At 34.0% G+C, this 24491-nt stretch overlaps 1 protein-coding gene across 1 annotated transcript in view; it reads left to right on the plus strand.

Annotated features, from left to right (window-relative positions):
* The window catches only part of LOC138141231 (discoidin domain-containing receptor 2-like), a 173371-nt gene that overhangs the window by 68031 nt on the left and 80849 nt on the right, over nucleotides 1–24491 (plus strand). Inside the window, exons 3-4 of the mRNA XM_069061930.1 lie at nucleotides 3272–3374; nucleotides 24041–24272. Coding sequence (XP_068918031.1) covers nucleotides 3272–3374; nucleotides 24041–24272 — 335 coding nt within the window. The remainder of the gene's footprint in view (nucleotides 1–3271; nucleotides 3375–24040; nucleotides 24273–24491) is intronic.

Consider the following 24491-nt stretch of genomic DNA (forward strand, 5'->3'; position numbering starts at 1 on the left):
CATCTGTTGCATATGCTAATTAATTTATAATCATGTTAGTGCAGTACTATCGCCTAAATAACATGGGTTAATTAGAACACGTTTAACTGAGACAAACCTTGTTACCATTACGCAGTTTCTGTCTGAAGCCTTCGATGGACGTGATCTATACGGATTTCTCGAGAGCGTTTGATAAAATTCACCAAGAGCTTCTTCTTTGTAAACTTGAAAACTTTAGGCTTTCCGACTCTCTCATACGACTAATTGGTTCCTACCTTGTCGGCAGATTTCTTTTTGTCGGTGTGGGAGGGCCTAAATCCTGCTTGGTTAAACAAAACTGTGGTGTACCCCAAGGCTCAGTCCTTGGTCCTCTATTTTTTAACATGTTTATAAATGATATAGTTGACGTAATTGATGTTTCCACTCTGTTCTACGCCGATGACTTGAAAATCTACTGCACAATCGAATCACCTCAGGACTGTGTACGTCTGCAAAGTAAGCTAGATGCTATTCACTGCTGGTGCACTAATAATAACCTATTCTTAAATCCCTCTAAGTGTTATGTGATGACATTTGCTAGAAAAATACATCAACTTAGCTATGACTACAACATCAATGGAACGTGCGTTGGCGTCATCTTTGACCCTAAACTCTACTTTAAAAATCACATTGACACCATTGTCTGTTCTGCGTTCAGGTCCTTGGGATTCGTTATACGTAATGGGAGAGAATTTAATGACGTTGAAACTTTAAAACTTCTGTACGTCAGTTACGTCAGATCTCAACTTGAATATGCTTCTCTCGTATGGTATGTACAATGTTTACACCTCGGAATTGGAAGGTGTTCAACGGAGATTTTTAAAAAGTGCTTTGACCGAAGGAACTATCCTCAGAGAGGTTGTCCTCAAGAAATATTGTTGAATAAGGTTGGTTTAACTTCTCTTATTACAATAAGAACAGAACATTCCGTCTTGTTCCTGTTTAAAGTTTTACATGGTGTTCAAGAATTTATTTCCCTTCTTCAACAAATTTCTATCAAAGTTCCCAGGAGTAACGCTAGAAACTCTAACACTTTTTGTTTATCAACCTCTCGGACTAATCTCCTGATGAACTCTCCCTTAAATTTTATGCTTGGCAGTTATACCTCCATTGAGAACGAGATTGATATATTTATTTGGTTGCACATTAGGTGACATAAAGACATACTACCAAAGTTTGCAAGTTTAGAATCCTTTTCAATCTCAATTTCTACTCATTGATTTAATTCCTTGTCCTGTTAATGGGTTTTTAATCCCGTTGGACATTGTATCAAATAATAATTATGTTGATTAGCACTGCACTATTACTTGATAGAAATATCCGTAATAGTGTATGTACTCCGGCAAAATTGCCGTGCCGCCGGGTGGTGGAGGGAAAATAATAATACACTTCGCCGCAAAATTAACGCATACTGTCTAAAAACTTAAAAAAGCCTGTAAATTTTAATTTTAAATTATGTATTATGAAAAATGAAGTTACGTTATAATAGTAAAGCATTTATTTTGTAATTTTTAATTAAATAAACAGAAATATACAGGGTATTTTGAAGCTTAACAAAATAAACTTCGAAAAAAAAAGAATTTAATAACGCGTGTTTCATCCTCTTGCATTAATAACTGCTTCACATCGTCTACTCATACTCGATATCAACGTTCTAATGTCATTTTGATCGATAGTATTCCAAATTTCTGTAAGGTGGTTTCCAAGATCACCAAGAGTTAATGCAGGTGGATACAAGGTTTTTAGGCTTCTGTCCATATTGTCCCATAAATGTTCAATGGGATTCAAATCCGCGCTGCGAGCTGGCCAATTCATAGTGACAATTCTAACTTCCTGAAGGTACTGTCTCACTATCTGAGCTGTGTGAGGCCTGGCATTATCATTCATCAATATGGAATTTTCGTCGATGTAAGGTGCGTAAGGTACAACATGAGGTTCCAAACTGGTTGTTACGTATCTGTCTGCTGTTAACCTTCCCTGGTTTACAATTACCAGCTCCGTACGACCTTCTAAAGATATCCCACCCCAAACCATAATTGAGCCTCCACCATAACTGACGGTCTGAGCAATGTTACATTGAACGTAACGTTCCCCTGGTCGTCTATAAACCCTCATACGCCTGTTATTGGAAAATCTACAAAACCTAGACTCGTTCGTAAACAGCACTCTAGCCCAACCAGCTTCTTGCCAGTTTAAATGTGCATGAACAAATTCTAAACGATGTTCTGCCGTTAAAAGTGGACCAGTAACAGGAACGTAGGGTAGTAGCTGATGTTCTGCTAACCTTCTCCTAATTGTGTCTTGGCTGATCAGAGCGTTATACCTCAAAGAAAAGGCTAGTACCTACTTGTTACAAACCTCTGTCTTAACGTCTGTAATCTTAAAAATCTGTCTTGATTAGCCGTTGCCATTCGTTTTCGTCCCTTCCCGGTTCTTCCTTCTTCGGAAAGTGCTACAGCCACTGTACATTCTTCCGGTGAAAGATTTCTTGAATGTTGTTGATTACAATTCATTTTATTATAAAATATGACAGAAACAATGTCTAGCTCATTTGGTTAATAAATATGTAGCAAAATTCTTCGATACCAAAGAGCAAAAAGTGCAACACTTTAGTTTTTGTTAAATTCTAAAAAAACCAATCAATGGTTTTTAATAAATATCGCACAAAAACATGAAGATAATCTGAATGAACATTTTTGGTTTCCAACTGGCAGTGAAAAAACTTGTAAAATGGAATACGAATAATTTTTTAAATTATGCGTTAATTTTGCGGCGAAGTGTATTTGTTGTAGTTTAATTTACCTTCACAATATACTTTTTTACAGGTCTAAATTCAGCTTTCCACAGTACAAACACTTTAATTTGACATCATGCTTATTGTAATAACAATTCACAAAAATAATGTACATTATGTGTGTTTATTATAATTACAGAGCAGTGATAAATGGTAATATAGTCATTCCGTGAAATAAAACTTAAGAATATCTTCCGCATAATATGTTACCATTCAATATTTTAGCTTTGGATAGGAGCGAATGTTAACCACTTAGGAAGAACTTTTAATCTTTTATCGATCAATCACACCAGGAAACTTTGACTTTATTAATTTATTATTATTATCATTTTCACTTAAATATATAAAATACATATACACAAGTTCTGGCTCCAGCAATAATTTAACAATACGTAATAAATTCAACGAAAGATTACATGGGGGATGCGTTGCACTGAAATGTAGGTATGTTTGTTTCAGGATACTGTAATGAACCACTCGGAATGGAATCTGGCACCATTCCTGACGAGGCCATCACAGCCAGTTCCTCTTATGTTCCTAACGTTGGTCCACGAAATGGCAGGTAATTATGTAATTTAAATTCGTTTGTTAACAAAGAACAGCAAATATTAACGTGAAAAAAGTAATTGTTTAAATCGTGTTTAAACCATGAGACAACGAAAGATAAATTTTCCCTCAAGTACATATTTAATCATCATGTGTTTGTGGTGTTTTCATTTCGTTACCACATGAAAACGTTCTTTTATTGTCAAAAAAATATACATAAATGTTTTTCATAATTTTTAAATGTCACAAAATTTCTTATTACTATGTCCAACTCATAAGCTAAACGTAAAGAGAACGATAGGATAATCTGCTCTTGAATGATAATAAGGTGCAATGGCAAACATAACATAAACCATGAAAATTAAATCGAGTAACCAAAGAAAGGGATTCAGCACAGACCCCAATTTGCAGGTCCGCAGGGACCTACACTTACATTAAATCTTATGATAAAGGCGTGGTTTGTGGCTCCCAAAATGCGTTACATTATATTACCAGGACAGGGACATATTCCTCCTTTATGTCCTGATCTACACACGCATAATCTAGTTTTGAACCCGAACAGACAAAGAAATTTTCATAATGATATTCACTTTTGTTATTCCGTCTGCTATCCTGAAAGCATAATAGTGTTTTTTATATGTAAATTAAACACAAATTTCAGAGTTCACAGATCAGTTTGCTTTGACAATACTTCATTTTTTTTATATAATATCTGAAGATTTTAAAACATGATCTGCTAAACAAGTTACAAAAATCACATCCAAATAAATGATCAAACATCTTTCAAAGTTTTAACTTGCGACACTGTAAACTGCACCGTTTACTGCAATAATATACCGTGTGAGTAACAAGTACTGATTGAGTGGGCAATAAATTCTTGTGATTTGTGGTGATTTTTGTGTCATGTTCCAACGAGAAAACCATTTTATTAATAAAAGATTACAAAAACCAAGACGTTTAAATTTGAAATGTATACCAGCTGTCAATAATGTCAATAAAACAAACCGAAATAGGTACAATTCACAGTCTTGAAAATTTTATGTAAATTTTTTTTTTGCCAACTGAAACACTTATTGTTGCTCACCCTGTATTATGATACGAGTCTTACAAGAAGCATTTTGTAGCACGGACGGGTAAAGGAGTAAGTGCTACAAAATGCATAAACAATTTTTCAAATTTGGGGAATTTTATCGTGATTGGCAACAAATGTCATTGATTAGAAGATTCAAATGGCGCCATTCGACAACACGAATAAAAGCATAATAGTTCGCGATGAAAGCAATTTTCACCACGGATCAGCTGTTTAAATCTTACGTTTTACACGAGTGGTGCGTTCACAATCGACTCTTCAACGCCTACTACGAGGTGAAATTTAAAAACAAAAAACCGATACAAGACAGTCATTGTCGAATAATGAGATGGTTAAAGGCATGGCGAGCGCAGCGAGGAATGCTGTAAAGGAACGAGTTCGACAAAATGTCTAGTGAAACGAGTGTAACATGCTATTTTTTCTACTTCGGCTTCATTAATTTAATTTTTTTAAATGTAAATTAATTATCTAGTGACTTTTATTTTAATGGAATTGAGTTGGAATTGATGAAGCAATGTCATTTCGTTGAAAATTAAATTTCAATTTATCTTCCAAATGTTGTTACAATAATAAATCTACCCCCTTAATAGTTTATTTTGATCCCACAACATGAATTCAGGTTCAAATGACATCACATTTAACACTGACATTTACTATTAATACCAATCCCATATTCAATAATCACTAGAAACGATCCTGTAAGGTTGATCATTGTGAAACTGTTTTCAGTGCCACAAAATCCTCTCATTGTGACATCGAAATAAAAAATAGTTATATGTATCACAAGGCTAGAAAATGCCATTTTGCAAGTGCAAGCACGCTTTGTGCGAGCACTTGCAAAACATTTTCTAGCCGTGTAATACACAACATTTTTTCGTGCGACAATTTATTTAAAGCAAAATATAATCATTTTTGTTAAATAATTACCAGATAGGGAATTTATTTTTCTTCCATTGGCAACATAAAGGATTCAAGAAGCGACTGTCACGACAAAAATCACGAGAGGCTAAATGACCCAGGCCATTCCATACTTGTGCTCAAGTCCTATAATTTTGCGCGTTATTTAAATTTGACGTTCACGGACTTAGAAAATATCGCAAATTTATTGTTTAAAAATTAGAACAACACTTGCGTATATAATAAGAAACAATACAATAAAAGACTTTTTTTATGTAGTAAACTCATTTATACAGGTTGTGTCCCAGAACTCGCGCGCCAGCTGTTAACTGTGAATTTTATATTTAATCCAACAAGGATTCTACAACAAACGTGAAAAGCATATTAGTTTTGAAATGAAAACGATTTTAAGATAACCAATCACACACGCCTTCCTGAAGGTAACTCTACTAAATGTATGCGTTTCCGAGGAAACGATTTTAGATGTTGCTGCTAAAAAAACTGTGATGGAATGTTTGCACAACGAGTTTTATAAGGGTTGATTTGGCGCACGAATCCCAGGTCTAGAAAACGACCCGTAAGCGAGTTTTTTTATGTTATTGTTTAGATTTTTTAAAAATTTTTAAATAAAAAAATTAAATTTTCAAATTCTAGGGAATTTTGTATTATGTAATTGGTAATTCAAGGTAACGGATGCAACTACATCTGCAACATATGTTAAAAAGTAGAGTTTGAACATTAATATTGGAAGTTTTTTGGTGTAAATGACAATAATACATTGAAATATTTATAAAAAATTTCTCAGAGATCCATGAAACTACGAGTGCTTTAATAGATAGTCATAAACGACTCCAAATTGAATACAATAATAGACCTATTAAAAGATTCTAAAAACATAATTATACCGGGTGGGGCATCGTATACGCGCACGCAAGAAATCGCGACTTCTAATTAAATAAAATTGTCGAAATTTTATATACCTAACTAATTATTGATAAGGTATACTTGCGAATTTAAAAAAACAAAATTTGTTAATAAATAAGGCCGTAACAGTTTTATTAGTTTTGTGAAATTAACTGTTAATTTACCTATAAAGTTTTTACACTAAATGAATCTGTATCTGCTAGCGCATCAAACCCTGGTGGCACAATTACAAATTTTGACTTGGTTAGCTAAATAATTCGCTTTTTTATTTAAACGCAAACCAGACGCGTGATTTATGGCACAATGGTATAATTTCCCAACAAAAGGTATAACCGACCGTTTTAAACCTTTTTGCCATAAAATTGACAGTTTCCATTGTCACCTAAATTTACAACAGCACAAGTAGCAGATCATAAATAAAAATGATTTTGAAAGTTGAAATGTAAAACTGCGTTTAATTCAAAATCTAATTGGTGTTTTTTTCCGCTGATTTCGTAAATAATTATAGGAAGTGAATCTGGGTAGATCAGTATAAAAATCAGAATTTGATTTTTGGTTGAAATTTACATTATTATTTTTTTGGGCTTTGTTTGTAAGTGAAAAATTATCAAAAAATTATTACATGTACCTTACCAATAGCCAAGTAACTGTGAAAAATTTCGACATTTTTTTTTAAATTAAAAAGCGCAATTTCTCGCGTGCGCGTATACGATGCCCCACCCGGTATCTTTAGTTTGTGTTCTACTCATCTACTGTTCTTTGCCTTACGCGCAGCACGCGGTACAGTACCATGCGGTACATGTAACAACAAAGCACCTGGGTCCTGGGTTATTTAGCCTCTCGTCAAAAATCAACCAATTCCTCAAATATTCAAAAGCGTCGTCGTCGTTTCTGTTATTCCTAACCAATCGCTTGATACCCCCCTCGGCCCCTACTGCTATACACAATGTACAGCTTGCGATAAAGGATACAAATTTGCCCGACATCAATATTTTACACTTAAAAAATTGTACAAAAATGCCGCATGACACTGACATTTTGTGCTGCCAACCTAAAATCTTTCATTAAAAATTCCTGCGTCGATTTTCTTGCCTGGGCAGGGAAATGCTAGTTTCCAGACGATTTAGACGAATGAAAAATCAGTGTTTCTAGACGGAGGCCGAAAAAAGTGTTTTTCTACTGTAATTTGTAAAACATTAACATTGTAATACTAATTTGAGTTAGGAAAAGAGAAAAATTTCCTACTAAGGGCGGAAATAATATTTCAACACTAAAAGTTCAATTTTGGTCGTTTCCTGGGATACGTAACGTAAAAAGTGGTATTCAATGGAGAGAAAAGCTTAAACACCTTCACAATTTTTCATTAATAAATTGTTTCTTTATGGTAACGAAAGCAGAACAATTTTGATTTCGCTTTTTAATTTAGAAATAATTAATAGAATATTAAAAATATCCAAATTTTATGTATTTTACAAACTCCAGTAGAAAAAAATCATGTGTGCAGTACGTAGGAAATCCATTGTTTTCCCTACACGGCATGTTTTTGATCTCGATACGAAAAAAAGTTACATTTCCTAACTTATTGCACAACTAGCTATTTTGAACGAAAATACACCCGCGTGTTTGTATATTTATCAATACAAACTCAGACCAAGCTGTCTGCATAATAATATTTATCTCTGGGGCGTGATTCAAAAAAGTCAAGCAAAAAATCTGACTGGATGCAAATTCTAATAAAGCTAAAATATTGGTCTGGATAAGCACAGAGGACCGTAGTTTATCCAACACAGTGGCCTGGAAAAGCCTACCCAGTGTCCTCCGAGACCACACAGATATGTCCAGCCTGAAGCTGCTCTCTCCCGCGGTGCATTCTCGACCAACGCAGTAAATCAAGACGCTTGAATCTGCCGGGAGTGATAATGCGACTCGACATGGAGAAATATGTACGGGCATTCCGTTCTGTTTTGCTCTGTAAATTCCTTCATTGTCTCCTACTACAAAGTAGTTAAGACCTTTCGGTAACACCACTACCACTAATATTAAGAGAATCTTAGGATAACGTCGAGTTGAGTTTTCCGGCCGTTTGCTACAGCGGTTTCATGATGCCATTAAGATCTGAATTCGCTGAATACGGATTCGGCTCTCATGCGGAAAGAAAAATAAGTCCTTTGCTCTGCTTTATAAGATACCTACTTAATCTAATGAGATACAATATTGGCTATTGACTATTGGAAGCTTTCGACTAGATTATCTGATTCCCGCTTATAAACGGAAATGAATATTGTCATTTGTCAAATATAAACCAGATTATTCCGCTAAAACAAACACCACTTTACTAATGAACTAATTGTTATTAACTGAAACGTGCTTACATATTCCTGTGAATAATCCGTTAGTGGTAATTTTGAAAAATAACTTTACATTCTAAAAACGCAACACAAAAAAACAGTTGCATAAAAAAATTGAAATACAAACTGATGTGGCTCAGAACGTTTCTCTTGGAAGAATCAAATGCAGCTACAGTTGAAATGAATGTAATGATTTATGGATATTGTGTGATCAACCAAATTTGTAATCGAGTCGTTGTCGCCGTCATTAAATGAACTGCATCGATGAATGCCACATAAAATTAACGAAACAATAGAAGAAATGGCAATAGGGATAACTTTTAAATATAATATTAAAAAAAATTAAGACAATGGTTTTATTAAGTTGTAGCAACATGTATTCCATAAACGAGTGCCAGAAAACATGAATTCGAGGAGGAAGTTGTTTGTTGAAGTTTGGTTTAAACGTTTGCAATCGTGGTACAAATGATGACGAAACGTCTATTAAAGATTTAAGGGAAATTTTAAATTAACGTCATAGGATAATTGTAAATGCTTCAGTTTCTAGGTATCCGTTTAAAACATTGAATATATTAAATTCAATTACGCAACTTTAGATGCCGCAATTGAACATATCAATGAGAGAAGACATGCGGTTTCATCTCCAAGTGTGACCTGATTTAAATTTTCTTTATTACACGATAGTCACAAAAAGTTGTACAAGAAGTTTTTAAACGATTGGCTGTTATGAATTTTTAAAGATATAACATAAAAATTTCCATAAAACTGAGTAGGTATTGGTCGGTAATTAATAACGTATCGATTTTTGAAACGTTTGTCCGGTAAACAAATTTATGAAAACATGTTGAATACACTGAAGGTTCAATGTCCATCCCATGATACTATAAAAATTTGCTTGCCAGTTTTAAGAGGGGAAAAATGAAGGTTAGAGATGAACAACGTGCTGGAACACCCATTTCTGTGTCCAATCCGGAAAATATCGATGACTTGACTTGATTTTAGAGAATCGACCAATTCGGCTAAAGCGTATTGCATTTCGTATGAACGTGCCTTGCATATGGTGCATCATGATTTGGGTTTAAGGAGAAGAATTGACCATCACGCCATATTCTCTGAACTTTGCATCTTCGAATTATCATCTATTTCCAAAATTCGAAAAATATTTAGAAAAAATAGCTCTTTGTGTATTAAGAGGGCAAAGTGATACATTGTCGATTGAGAGATTGTTCTCGAAATCGACAATGCAGATTTGCGCTCGCAACACACACAAGATTTTTTCTACAATCGCAACTATGACTACTACATATTATTTTATTTGGACCAAATCAACGTAATACCTTCTTAAAATCAGAAACTAGTTATTCACAATATTGACATTAAAAGTACAATAATTCCGGTTTTTGAAAATTAATCCATGCTCTGGAAGTGTGCATTCTGGTTCTTTTGCTGCACTTACAATTTCGGAAGGTGTACACGAAAACGCTTCCTCAACAGTTTCCCTTCCTTCTACAGGCTTTTGAGCAATGTTTTTTAAAACACAAAGAACACCGACACAAACTGACACGACAATTCTTTCTGTTTATTCGTTGTCACTAGTTACAATAATCACTGGACATCTGATTTTAACAAAAAATTCGACGAGCGAGCGTTTTGTACATTTTTTCGAGCGTGAGCGACAAAGTGATAGTCCTCGGAAAACGTCAACTTTGCGTTGTCAAATGCAAGACCTACTTTCTACATCTATTGTAGAAAAAGAAGTTTTCTTCAAATTAAATGACAATAAGTGCCGTGGAAAAATATTTTTTTCACTACTAGTCTTAGAAGGCGTCATTATTGACTCTCGAACTGAACCCAGAAGTAGAATTTCTCTCCTACTAGTAACACTATCCCACCTCCACCCGGCGGCACGGCAATTTTGCCGGAGTACATACACTATTACGGATATTACTATCAAGTAATAGTGCAGTGCTTATCAACATAATTACCGGCGTCTCGCCTCCGCATTTTGACTTTGTTGGGTATTATGTTCTGTGTCAATGTTAAGGAACTTCCTCACGATGTGACATGAGTATAATAATATACCTTTTTGAATTTTAACTACCAATTTTTCATTATTAATCAGTGGTTAATAATGAACAGCCGTCACCTAGCAACGAAAGATTTTCTTTGATTTCATTGGTTAACGTACACAGACAATTTTCAATTTTCATAGCAACCGTTGAAAAATGAGAACTCGGATCGTCGCATCGGACAAAATAATTTAATTAATAATTATTATTAGAAAGGGTTTTAACGTATCTAGCAGTGAAAAAATTAATATATACACCACGGTAGAGAAGACAATTTTAAGCCTCGCTTCTTTATACCCCTCGAAGCTTCGCTTCTCGGGGAATAAACTACCTCGGCTTAAAAAAATGTCTTCTCTACCTTAGTGTATAATTACTATTTTTAACTACTAGTAATAAAGTCTAGCGTTATCGGTTGTCATAGAACACTGAGAAGTTTCATTTTTCTACATTGGCCCAGGGACAGGTAAATAATTTTTCATTATTAACCAGTGGTGAATAATGGAACAACCATCACCTAGCAACGAAAGATTGTCGTCTATTTCATTGGTTAACGTAGACGATTTTCATACCAACTGTCAAGAAATGACAACTCGGACCCGTCGCTTCCGACAAAATAATTTGATTAATAATTATTATCAGAAAGGGTTTTAACGTATCTAGCAGTGAAAAAAATAGTATACAAACCACGGTGGAGAAGTCCCTTATAGCCTTCGCGCCTTACAACCCTCGGCGCGCCTCGGGCTCTAATCTTGGCGCTCTGGCTATAATCATGAACTTCTCCACCTTGGTATACCGGGACATTTTTTTAACATTGAACATAGCCCATACTTATTCCCTATGTTCAGTTTTAAAAAACACAGGTCAATGCATGTATGTAATCACGTAACCAAGGTAACGAAAATAAGTACTTGACAGTTTAACAAAATGGTTGTAGTACATGTTTTGTTTTGCTGTATTTTGTTTAATTAGTTATGTATTTTCATTTTTTGATCTTCAGTTTTTTGCAGTATTGTACTTTCACGTTGTAAATTTCAACTTGACAAATTGCTTCAATTTCAACACATACTTTATTTTTAATAAAAGAAACTTTGAAGAAGACATCCAAGTTGGAATTTGTTCATACGTATTACGGGCTACAGACAATACTAAAATCAACTAATGAAGCTCTGAAGTATTGAAATTACAAGAGAAAGCGATTCCGTCGACCACCCATCCAACAATATTGATATGCTTTCATAATATGTGAACCGCCGGCGCCGTATTATTTATTATTGTCATACAATAAAAAATACAATTTCATTTTGTCTGTTAATCACTTATTTGTTTAAGTTTTCTATGTAATAGTTTGAGAAAACTCTAAATACTCGTCTTTTCATGTAAGAAGTGGGATAAATGAGAGGAAATTGAGTGATAAATTTACTAACAAAGATGAAAGATACGATTAATATGAGATATTTTTCTATTTTGGACCTATAACACAGTCAGTATAACACTCAAACGGGTTTCGAAAAGGAAAAGAAAAATTCCCTATTCATTTTTGCCTAGTTTATATCACTGCAATGACGTTTTTTTTTACGTTTGGTGCGAAACTGATAAACGTCAAAATATCAACTTGATCTAGGGCTAAATATGTCCAAAAAATTTAGGCCATGTTTAAAGAAACTTCGAGCGTGTTTAATATGCCGAAAACGCCCGAATGGACATCAAGTTGTGACTAATAAACATTAGTATTTAAAGTGACGTTTTATGCACTATTTGTCAGTGCAAAATGTGACACCTTAGAGAAGGAAGTAGAAAATAGTAATTTATTATACGAGTTTTATAAGACACCATTTTGTCGCACGCGTTTTTTAGAGCACGAGGAGCGCAGCGACGAGTGCTATAAAGAAAACAAGTGCGACAAAATGGCTTATAAAACGAGTATAATACAATATTTTTTCTATTTTGCCCCTAAAATTTAAAAAAAGTTCAAAACATAATGCTAGGAAAATTATATTTGGCAAATAGAAGGGTTGGTAACGCTGGTAACTAGACAAACAATTGTAAGTTTTGAATTTAAAGTGTCGTGAAGTGCAGTGATCACGTAGCAACAACCCACTGTGAGTCACTGCCAACATTAAAAATTTAAGTAAATGTTCCTGAAACGCGTATCGAAAAGACCTCCTGACTGACTAGGTGTTATAGGTGCAAAATAGAAAAAACATATTTTTCATCTTCATTTAAATATGCGCCAAACATGCTGCAGCCCAACGGCATTCGTTTCCACTGTCATGACCCACTTGATAGAAAGACTTTTGGATCGCACGGTATTTAGTTATATTCATTTTCAATCAGTATTATTAGAGCTCTATTGAGATTTTGGGAAACAATATGGTAACTACAATATTAATTTGCTGGATTAAACTTCGTATAACGATTATTGAGGTGTTAAAATACACTTTCAGTTACATTTTCAGTTTGTTTTTAAGCAAAATCAGTTGATCCTTTTGACTAACATTGTCCGTCATACGAAGCTATCTACCCAAAACAGGTTTAATCTCTTAAAAACAAACTTACAGATTGTTTTAAAACCCAGTTTACTACAGAATTAAAATTAAAAAGTAAGCGTGTCCATCCTTGAGAAAGAAGCACAATTGTAAGATAATAGTATGTACAACCACCAATAGTAATTGCGCTGCTCCCATTATGAGAGAGGCATTAATTAGCCTTTGGAATGAGATGGGCTGCAATATAGGTGTAGATAGTGATATTTTCAAAACAGTTCTTAAATTAGTTTGGCTTTAAATGATTTAAATTATGATCATTCAGTGTCGAGGATGTTATAATATTATTATGTTTAAATGTAAAAGGGTCGTTAACTTACTCTCATTGTTTATAATGTTTACCTGAACTCTTTTTCATTGATTTTAACGTTACCTTCTGTTCAAATTTAAAAATAAATTATAACTTCTTAACTTTATTTGTCTTTTTAACACAACACGATTCTGTTTTAACAATTTCGAAACTGTAACCATTATACATACGAGTATAAAAACTAAATACGAAAGATTTCTAATTATTGCCTGTAATAAGTTCTTTTAGAATAAAGTTAATTAATCAATATGATAGCGTTCAATATACCATATTCCAACTTAGTAATGGTCTACAATTTGTAAATTTGGAAAGCATCCAAAGAAACTCTGAGACAGAACTTAATTTTCATTCATTTAACTTTTCAAATGAATTTACCCTAGCGCAAGATAGTTCTTGTAGCTATTGTAGCTTCTTATTGACATCATTGAATGCACATTTCATCTACTAAATAAATTGAAGTACGTGTCTAGTAATTGGTATTCAATAGCCGGCAATTGAATCATCGATTAACGTTCCAAACAATGTATGTAGTTCAGCGGTTTGGCCACAAATTGTTAAGTGGTTCCCACTGGGTTAGAAAATAGGGTAGCCACAATTGAGGGCACAATTTCCAGTAAACATACAGCTACTGCAACGGGTGCAGCGATAATTGGTAAGCAGCGCATGCAGAATAACCCGTAATGGACCAATAAGTTGTTTAAAACTCCATTAGCTGCGCGAGCCGCTCTAACGCGTTGGGACCGGGCTTTAGTTCTCATTAGTCAGAGAAGCTTGTTTCCCTTCAGGATGTAGGACATTTCGGTGTTCCTCTCATGAATTTGTCTAATTTCTCTCCAGGGACTTCGCCTACGTTGCTTGTGTATCATTACTTTGCACCTGATACAATGTAACTAAAAATACCAAGGCAAAATAACTGTAATAAACACCTACCGATAAAAATTCTGGAATAAGTGTTGTTTCTAAAGCGCATTAATTAGTCTTTTTAAAAATCAAAATCATAATCATAGTTAATCAATATACTTGATCGTAGTTTCAAGTTTCAACTAAATCAAAGACCAGGGCCCTATTCCACCAACAACTTTGCAACTTTATACTATGCATTTTACACTTTGCCAAACAACTTTGCGTTCCAACAACAACAATATATTTTGCAAAGGAAAAGTAAATTGGCTTTGCAAATACATAAAAATTTACACTCTTTTGCATAGTGGTTAAGAATATTGGTGGAACGTAAAAGGTTTGCATTTTTCAATATCGGCAAAGTGAAAAGCGCAAAGTGCAAAGTTTCAAAAAATGTTGGTGGAATGGGGCCCTGGTTATACTCAGAACTCAAAATTTAAAAACAATCATTATATCGTGTGATGAAGAAAAGATTCGCAATTGCAACTATTGTTGTACACCTACTAATCAAAAGTGTTTTTTCCCTACCGGTTAGAAATGTAGGCTGTGGATACCTCATTTGAGGTGAGAAAATTCAACTTTCTTGCTAAGGTAAGAAAGTCAATCATGAAATGTTTATGGTAAAACTGTACCAAAATACAAATGTCAAAAGTGTCAAAAGTGAAATAAGTTATTGATAAGTGAACGCCAATTCAATAAAGCAAGTTGGTGGATCAATCATATACAGGGTGGTCCCGATATAACCTGCCAAAAGAAATCCAGTAATAGGTGACGATGAGTAGAACTCATACACAAAAAAAGTTTCTAATAAAAGTCTTTTCGTTTTCGAGATAAAAATAATTGAAAATTTGGTCAAAATTTGCTGTACGCTAATGAGTTAATCGGTTTTAAAAAGGTAATTCTGGTTACTTGGCTGCAATTTCTTTAGCAACGGTACCTGCAACTCCTATGACATTTGTCAAGTTTAATTTTAAATTTTCGAATGCTTCAAAAGGTTATGAAATTCACAAAACAAGAATACGCCGATTTGCATTTACTCTATGGCGAAACACGTGGTAATTCAAGACCGGCAAGGCGACCATACGGCGAGCGTTTTCCTGAAGGAGTCCTTCCGTCCCGTTGTACTTTTGTGGAGCTACATCCGCATTTATGTGAGGTTGGTTCTGACTGATTCCAATACGATGGCGTCCCCGATCCTCCATTTAACCCCTCTGGATTTTAATTTTTGGGACCACACGAAAGATTTGGTATACGAAGTTGAAATAAATACAGGAGGCCAACTCCAGAAACGCGTAACAGACGCCGCGAACCAGATTCGTAAAAACCCAGAAATGCTGAATTCTGTTTATTAAAATTGGTACCAGCGTACTCAAATGTGCTTAAATGCCAACGGAAGGCACACAGAACATTTATTATAAAATAATTGTTCTAGTCTAGTTTACCTTTCATTAGTTAGTAGATATTCTCAGTTAGAGTTGAAAGTACGAATATGTAAAGTGTAAATAAATTTATTCAATACATTATTTTGGCTATTTAACCACAATTAAGACGATACTCTTGTTACACAGTTCTTCCACAATTTTGCACACACTACCTCTACATTTATTTACACATTGAGGAACACCACTTTATTTATTACTCATTCATCTCAGTCTACAAAATCAGCTTTTGTACCTAAATAAGCTGGTGAATTAACGCACACAGTGTAGGTACAGCGTTTTCAATAAATGTCATTAATTTGATTTAGTTTGTCAGATTTGAGATTTGTCATAAACGATTCAGGTACCTATGTTGCTTAGATACTGTCATACTTACAAACACCAACAATTAATTCCTGAGTAGGTACGTATTTTAGTGGTCAGCGGCGTCGAATGGGTGTGGATAGGGGTTAATTTATCCCCATTATTTTGGACCTAACAAAATGGGGTTTTTTGGACTTGTTAGATCCTTCTAATGACCCAGAATTTTTTTGGCAGGTTATATCGGGACCACCCTGTATATAATCTGGAAAATAAACAGATAAGCTAGGTAGGTACTTTAGGTACTTTACCCTGTTTATATCAAATTTTCGAACAAACGTCAAATCTTCAAATGCGATGACAAGTTAATTAAACAAATAACCCAGCCTACTATTCAATTCTCAAAATTTTCTTTTTAATCAGGAATATAACCATCTTTTATTGACTTTTTTCAACGAAATTGTGCCGGTAGGGAAAAAATAGTATTCAAACCTTGTTAAGAAAGTGCCCTTGCAGACCTTAGGCGCTTACAAACCTCGCCTACGGCTCGGTTTATAATCTTTGCCTGGGGTCTGCAAGAAAGCACTTTCTTACCTTGGTTTGAAATATACTATTCTTCATAGTATATTACATACCGAGGAGGAAAGTGTTACATTCCTGTCAAGAGAACAATAGTTTACCGAGAGGCTTGCCCTCGAGGTGAACTAGTTCTCGAGACACAGGAATGGACTTTCGCGAAGATTTGTATACTGCACTCACCGGCACAAAAAGCGACTGATTATGATTTCTTTAATAAATAATCTTGAAATTGTATTTGTGCTTATTTTTTTTTTTAATAATAGTTAAATTGGGATATTTTCAAAGATCGGGAGTGCTATGGTCACCATGGCAACTGAATTGTTTTGTTTAAATAAATTATTGAAAAGTTTGCGCTACTTCCATGTTGTGTTTTGTCGGTTGTTTTACGTGTTAAAATGTTTAATTTGACAATACGAGATACTAATTCAAAATACTGTTCAAATTTTGACAATTTTTTATAACATAAATTTTTTTTCTAAAAAATAACTTTTATCATTTTTTATTAAAATCTTATTTCCTGTGTTTAATGTTTTGTTTGTCGGATATTCTTTGGCAAAGAATAACAACTTAAATAGCACCTACCAATACAACATGATACCAAAAAAAAATTCTAACACAATGAATTACTTAAAATTCAAAGTGAGTCGAGAAGTGAGTCGTTTTTTATGCCGGTCAGTGTATTTTATTTACAATCAATCATTTAATAAAACAAGCAACATTATAATAATAATAAATAAATAAAAACCAACCTCCGTAATATTATCGTTTATTTTGGCAAAATATTAAAACTCAGTAAGCGTGCACGATTGAGATTGTATTAAATTTTAGTTTACAAAAGTCAAACCAAATTGACATTTGCTCACATTTTTTAACAAACAAAATGTGCGATAGTGAAATAGAGTGTACCCTCCCCAGAATTGCGGGAATCCGCCACAAATTAACACTCAGTCTCTTACCGGAGAAAAGCAAATTACGATATCAGAAAAACGTACAGAGATTTTCGCGATGGGTGCCAAGATTGGTGCTACAGTAGCGCCACCACAGGTCAGTTATGGGTTTCATTACTGACCGCTTACGACTCATTACTGACTCGGGACTCCTCTTTTCATCTTTACTGACCGGTTGATGTGTACACGAGTAATCGCTCACTTTCTAACCTTTAAGAGGTTAGAAAAGCTGTACGTTACTAACCGATTGTGAATAAAAATACAGTGTGGAAATTACTTATGGAATAAATTCAGTAATTTCAAAACTAATGACATTTGTCAAAAACGCTGAAACAGGTAAATTTTTATTTTTCATGGTGCTTATTTTAACTTGCTTCACTTGTTCATGACGTCATCCATTTTTGAGCTATGACGTCATCACCATTTTTTTTAAATGACAACACTAAGTTTTTTCTTCTTTTTCTGATAGACCTTACCACTACCTAAGCGATTAATGAAAAAAATTGGTACCTTAGATAACAATTTTTTTGAGAAAATGACAAATTTTACTTCAAAAATTTAATTTAATTTTTAATGTAAAAATTTTAATTGACCTTAAACAGAAACAAACAAACATCTAAGGTTAACAATAAAATGTAACGCAAATGTTGAAATTATCCCCCGCCAACTTTTGGCACTGTACACCGCGCTCAATAATGTCAGGGCTGATTTGTTCCATTTCAGCGCGAATTCTCTGCCATAAATCTTCTAAATTGTTTGGTCTATTAAAGTAAACCCTCGATTTTAAATAACCACATAGAAAAAAAAATAAGTACATTAAAAATTAAATTAAATTTTTGAAATAAAATGTGTTATTTTCTCAAAAAAATTGTTATGTAAGGTACCAATTTTTTTCATTAATCGTTTAGGTTGTAGGAAGGTCTATCAGAAAGAGAAAAAAAAAGTGGGGGTTGTCATTTAAAAAAAATGGTGATGACGTCATAGTACAAAAATGGATGACGTCATGAACAAGTAAAGTAACTTAAAATAAGCATTATTAAAAACAAAAATTGACCTGTTTCAGCGTTTTCGACAAATGTCATTAGTTTTGAAATTACTGAATTTATTCCATAAGTAATTTCCACACTGTATATTAATCGAACTTTAGACATAATTTTATTTCGCGAAACAATATAAAAAATGTTATATTTGCACTTACAATATCCCGATGCATAGATTCTACCGAGTCGAAGACGAGGGCGATTACTTTGCCAGCAATGCACGAAAATAAAATTTTCAGGATATGAATCTATGCAGAGGGATATTCGGCAAGAAAATCGCATTAATACATTAACCATCAGTGAACCACAAGAATAGCTATTTATGCACCAAGGGCGTTACAACGATGATTACGCCCGGAGAACGATGAATTCAGCTCGAGGGCTTAAGCCCGAGAGATGGATATCGTTCGATGGGCGTAATCATTCGGTGACGCCGTGGTGCATACAAGATTTTATTTTTCACTATACGTGTTCTTAAAAAAAAAAAATTGACATCTTTGCAATTATGAATTGATGAGGGCGTTATGAATTCATTACGCCCGCTTATTCTTATTACGCCCGCTTATTCTATTACGCCCTGTTTTATCCCCCGGTTGTTATGGACATGTTTACGTTTTTCGTATCCTAGGAGTTATGATGCAATTATACTAAAGTGAAAAATAAATGTATCTAAAGTTTATTAAAAATACATTGGGGAATGCCGGACAAAACGGGGTACTTAAGGTTTAAGTGACTGTCAAATTTACAATTAACAACTTAAAAGACTTGAATCAATTTGAACAAATGCATTACCTATTCAAGATTACATGTAGAAACACAAAAATAAAATAAAATCACATTCTGAGAAAATGTGGACTAATTCACTCATATGTGCTGTTTGCCCCATTTTGCCCGTCAGCGAGGGCAAAATGGGGTGATACAGTGGCTACACTTCATTCGCAAAATTTACAAACATCTATGGCCTCATCATCTTCACTTTCGGTCCCAGCACAGGAATTATGAGCCCATTTGTGGCATACAGAGCAGGAAATCCAACCTTCCGTTGAACTAGAGTATAAGTGTTGGCAGTAAAGACACTCACAATCACTTAAGTCTCCGTTAGAGCTGTCATCGCTGTCTTTTTTTGCAGTTCTCTTCCTCTTCTTTTGTACTGATTTTTTCGTAGCTTTCTTTGAAGTTTTCTCTAAAGAAAACAATTTCTTTTTTCCCTTGACATGGATTTCATTTTCAAAATGGGGCCCCATTTTACCCGCACCCCAAGCTCCCCGTTTTGCCCGAAGTGCACATTTTACAGGTTATATTTTATTTAAACGAAACGATAAGTTTTACACAAACAACAACTACTACAATATGTACTCTAAATCTTCTAATTGAGCGTTACAATTCAGTAATCATTATTATAATAAGAAAAACACTCTTACTTTGTTCTACAAACAGCAAGGAAAATTACACTAGTTTCGCCGCCGAAGAGTGTGTCACCATGAAATCAAATTTCTGCTTACGTCAGCGTCTTCCCGCTTTATGGAATCAAGGAAGAGATTAAAGAAGTACGATTCCCGAAATGCCATATAGATGGTGCAACAAATAAGAAAATGAGAGATATTTTCCGTTTTGCCCGCACACCCCGTTTTGCCCGGCATTCCCCAAGACTGTAAAATTTTAATTCCTCAGCAAATTGAACTTTTATTTATAAAAATGTAGTACCTAATTTGAATAAAAATTTTGAAATTTTTGTTATACTGGAAATATTTTTCTTTCCACCTAGAGTTGTCAAAAATATTTCCGGAAATATTTTATGTATCTATGGTAATAACAATAAACGTAGCTTTCTCATTAGATACATAGTAGATTCATGAATGCGATTTTCATAAATACCTACATATTCAAAGCAGATAGAAATTTCTCTGAGCAAACAAAATTATGAGAAAAATAATAAAGAAATCCTATACCTTTTTGATTTGAAGATATGAGGCACAAGGTGCGGTTTTAATCTCATTTATTTTAAATATTTTAAAAGGTTTTGACTATTTGTTTTTTACTAGCCAGTGGTATAATAATTTTGGATTATATTGATCAGGTTTGCAATTATTTACAGCATTTCCAAGAAGTGTGTATCGGTTATATCGGTGTTTATAAACTGTAATAAAACGAATATAAGGAACGAAAACTGGATTGAAGAGAGCGAATATATCGCCTTTAATGTCAGAAGTGACAGTTAATAATAAATTAAAATTGGGCATCTGTTTCAAAAAAATGGCACAATAATATTTTTTTCCAAAATTTACTTGACCCGACATTTATACATAGATACCCTGTATTATTTATTCTCTCATAGTACTAATACGAAAATAATAAAATGTGATAAGAAATTCTGTACATTTTTCCATGTTTTTTATCTTAAATATGACATGTGTCAACATTAACAACACAATCAAATGTGTTCTCTTGATTGGCTATTTTACAAAGAAAAACCCTCTATCAAAAGCTGAGTTCTTGAAAAAGGTCGAATTGTGAACCTCCGTGCGTGTGGCTTGTCATTTCGTAAAACTTCCCATAGATTGATTCGAAAAGAGGCTACTGTTCTAATGGCATAGAAAATATTCTTATCTGAGGAAGGACAAGGAAGAGGTCGTCGGAGCAACGGACAACCGAGCGCGACCTGAAGAACGTCACCTTCGTCGTCTGCCAATAAAATATCTCGTTGGGACCTCGGGAGGGTGCCCATTTCACATACTTTAAGTCGGCGATTCTTCCAACACAACTTCGTAGACTTTGCAAATCCTTTGCTACAGTTGTTGATCTGCCACTGTGAAAATAATCAGTTATAATACCACGAGTAGTCAAAGATTGTCGAATATTTTTGTGGTGGTATCACGAATGGTCATTCCCCTCTACGTATATCATATTTTACGCCAATGCGAAGTAACATCTAGGAAATATGCTCTAATACACAAGATTAACGCGTCCAACGTTTTTATACATAAAGGGATTAATTGAGTATAATTTAGAGAGGAGCACAAAACCATCAACAGCTTATAGTGCTGACTTACAAATATATTACGTTATAGTTTTTGGCTTGTGGAGGTTTTCACTGGAAATACTGTTAAAATTTCACAAGCCTCCGCAAGTAGAATAATTCGAAGTGTAGATAGGCTAATAGAAATGAGCGATCAGATGATTAAATTTCCGCAAAGGGAAGAACATGCCGATATTAAACAACAATTTTATGAAATCGGGCAAAGAGGCAGGCTTCATTGGGATTTTCCAAATGTCTCGCCTACTTCAACACCCGTTACGTCTTCAGAAACCGAGTGAATATCCAGAACAGTATGTTGACAGAATTTTTTTGTTTTTGGTTTTGTAAATATTTTTGTTGTATTCATGACAACTCTACTACGTATTCGATAAGATAATTGGTGCGATTCTGCTTTAAAATTTACCAGTATTGCTATATAACAATGTTGTAGTTGCTATGATATGAAGCTGTTGATTGGTTGCGTCTATGCAAAATCAATGTTGTTCAATAACAATATTGCTAAGTTATCGATACCTTACAAAAATTTCATGAATTAGGTTGCAATCTCATCGTCCAGCATCTGTAAGACATTTGCAATTTGTAGTATCGATAACTATTTACAAATTACTTCTGGTGAATAACCCCCTTACTATACAGAATAAAACTTACAAATTTGTTATGCCTACTAAATGTAACATTTTAAAATTAACCATGGAAACTCTACGTATGAATATAGGTCAGGATACGAATTTCTTCTGGTATACCTACAGATGAATTTAAAAAAAAATCGGAAGTGTCATAGTTTGAAAATGGCTTTTAGAAATGGATTAGAAATATTTGACGGTATGTCAGTTTATAAATAAATAATTCAATGACATTTTTAAAAATTATTTGATAGGTACTGTCAAGTAGATAATTAATGGACGAATGTTTAAACCAAATTTACAGTAAGAAATATTTCTTTTCCCGTTTTTTTTGTTAATTCAGCTGTATGGGCTTTTTTGGCATGAGTGGGCGAGTTTAAAACGCGAGTGAAACAAGCGTTTGCAAGACCCACAAGTACCAAAAAAAGCCCAATTTACACAAAGAACTAGTTGAATACAACTTTTTTTTGTTCGACGAGCCCCTTAAAGGCTCCAAATCCCTTAAAATCTATAAAATTAGGTTGACGTTTTGACAAGTTATGACATTTATCAAAATCCATTCACACAAGAGAAAATTCTCAATTTCTGTGCCACTATTGCAGCGAAATATGCTTGACACGTTCATACGTACGATGCAGTTATAAAAACCGTAGCCGACGTTAAATAACTAGCCGTGCTGAGAAAAAGGCAACATCGCTGTATTAAGTGCGTCAAGTGAGTGTTTTTTGTGCATGAAAAGGTCTTTTACGCCGAGACGCATGTCGAGGCAGTAAAAGTCTTTGAATGCACAAAAAACATCTTCACGCACGAAATATAAACAATATTTTTTCCATAACTGCTTTCAAAACTAAATTTTACAATTCAAAATTTTTGAAGGAAATCTGAAGTATCAACGCAGTGACCATGTTGCTAGGTAACTAATAGAAAACAAGTGTGTGAAGGTAAAAACAGAAAAGGTTATGTATGTGAAATCTGTTATGCATGGTTTCTATAGTTTCAATCTTACAACAGTATAAAAAAATTGTAAGTAAAAAAATGACCCAGTTCACGCATAGACAACTGTGCGTGAATACCAATTTTTTGAATCAATTATACAGGGTGAGCAACAATAACTGTTTCAGTTGGCAAAAAAAAAAATTTACATAAAATTTATAAAACTGTGAATTGTACCTATTTCGGTTTGTTTTATTGACATTATTGACAGCTGGTATTCATTTCAAATTTAAACGTCTTGGTTTTTGTAATCTTTTATTAATAAAATGGTTTTCTCGTTGGAACAAGACATAAAAGTCACCAAAAATCACCAGAATTTATTGCCAACTCAATCAGCACTTGTTGCTCACACGGTAGAAAAAATAATTTGTGAAATATCATCTGTTTTTCAAATAAACTTCAGAAAACATTCAATCTAGTTTAAAATGCCATAAATTTTAAATTAATGAGAGTTTAATTCAGTGAATAAAACAGCTACACGTTTGTCAACAAACCAAACCAAATCCCAAATACATAATTACTAAAACTACTTACTGTAAAAGCATTATATCACTAAGGCAGCATGACAACTTGGAATTTATCTGTTTTTTTACCTTTAATTTTTAAAGGGCGTATTCATTGATTTGTCATTAATCTCTTTCAGGCTTCGGGTAGAGAAAGCAGGGGGAGGATGGTGTCCAAAACAACAAGTGGAAAGAGGAATTAGAGAATATCTACAAGTAGATTTGGGTGAGGTTCACGTAGTCACAGGAGTACAAACTCAAGGAAGGTATGACAGAGGTAGAGGTCAAGAGTATGCCGAAGAGTATACTGTCGAGTATTGGAGACCCGGATTAAACGAATGGAAAGAATACAAACGATGGGACAACAAACAGGTGACAATTTAAATAAGCAAATTAAAATATCGGAATCGTTTCGATATTATTACTCCGCACAAAAGATTTATATCTGCAAAATTGCGATTTAATTTAGGTACAGGGAAATTTATTTGGAGCAAATTAACGTTTAATTCGCTTATAAATTACAGATCATCACATACCTCCAATGTTCAAAGATAAAATAATAATCTATTTCCAAATTAGTGGCTTTTTGAT

Source organism: Tenebrio molitor, chromosome 1, assembly GCF_963966145.1.
Source record: "Tenebrio molitor chromosome 1, icTenMoli1.1, whole genome shotgun sequence".
Classification (NCBI taxonomy): Eukaryota; Metazoa; Arthropoda; class Insecta; order Coleoptera; family Tenebrionidae; genus Tenebrio; species Tenebrio molitor.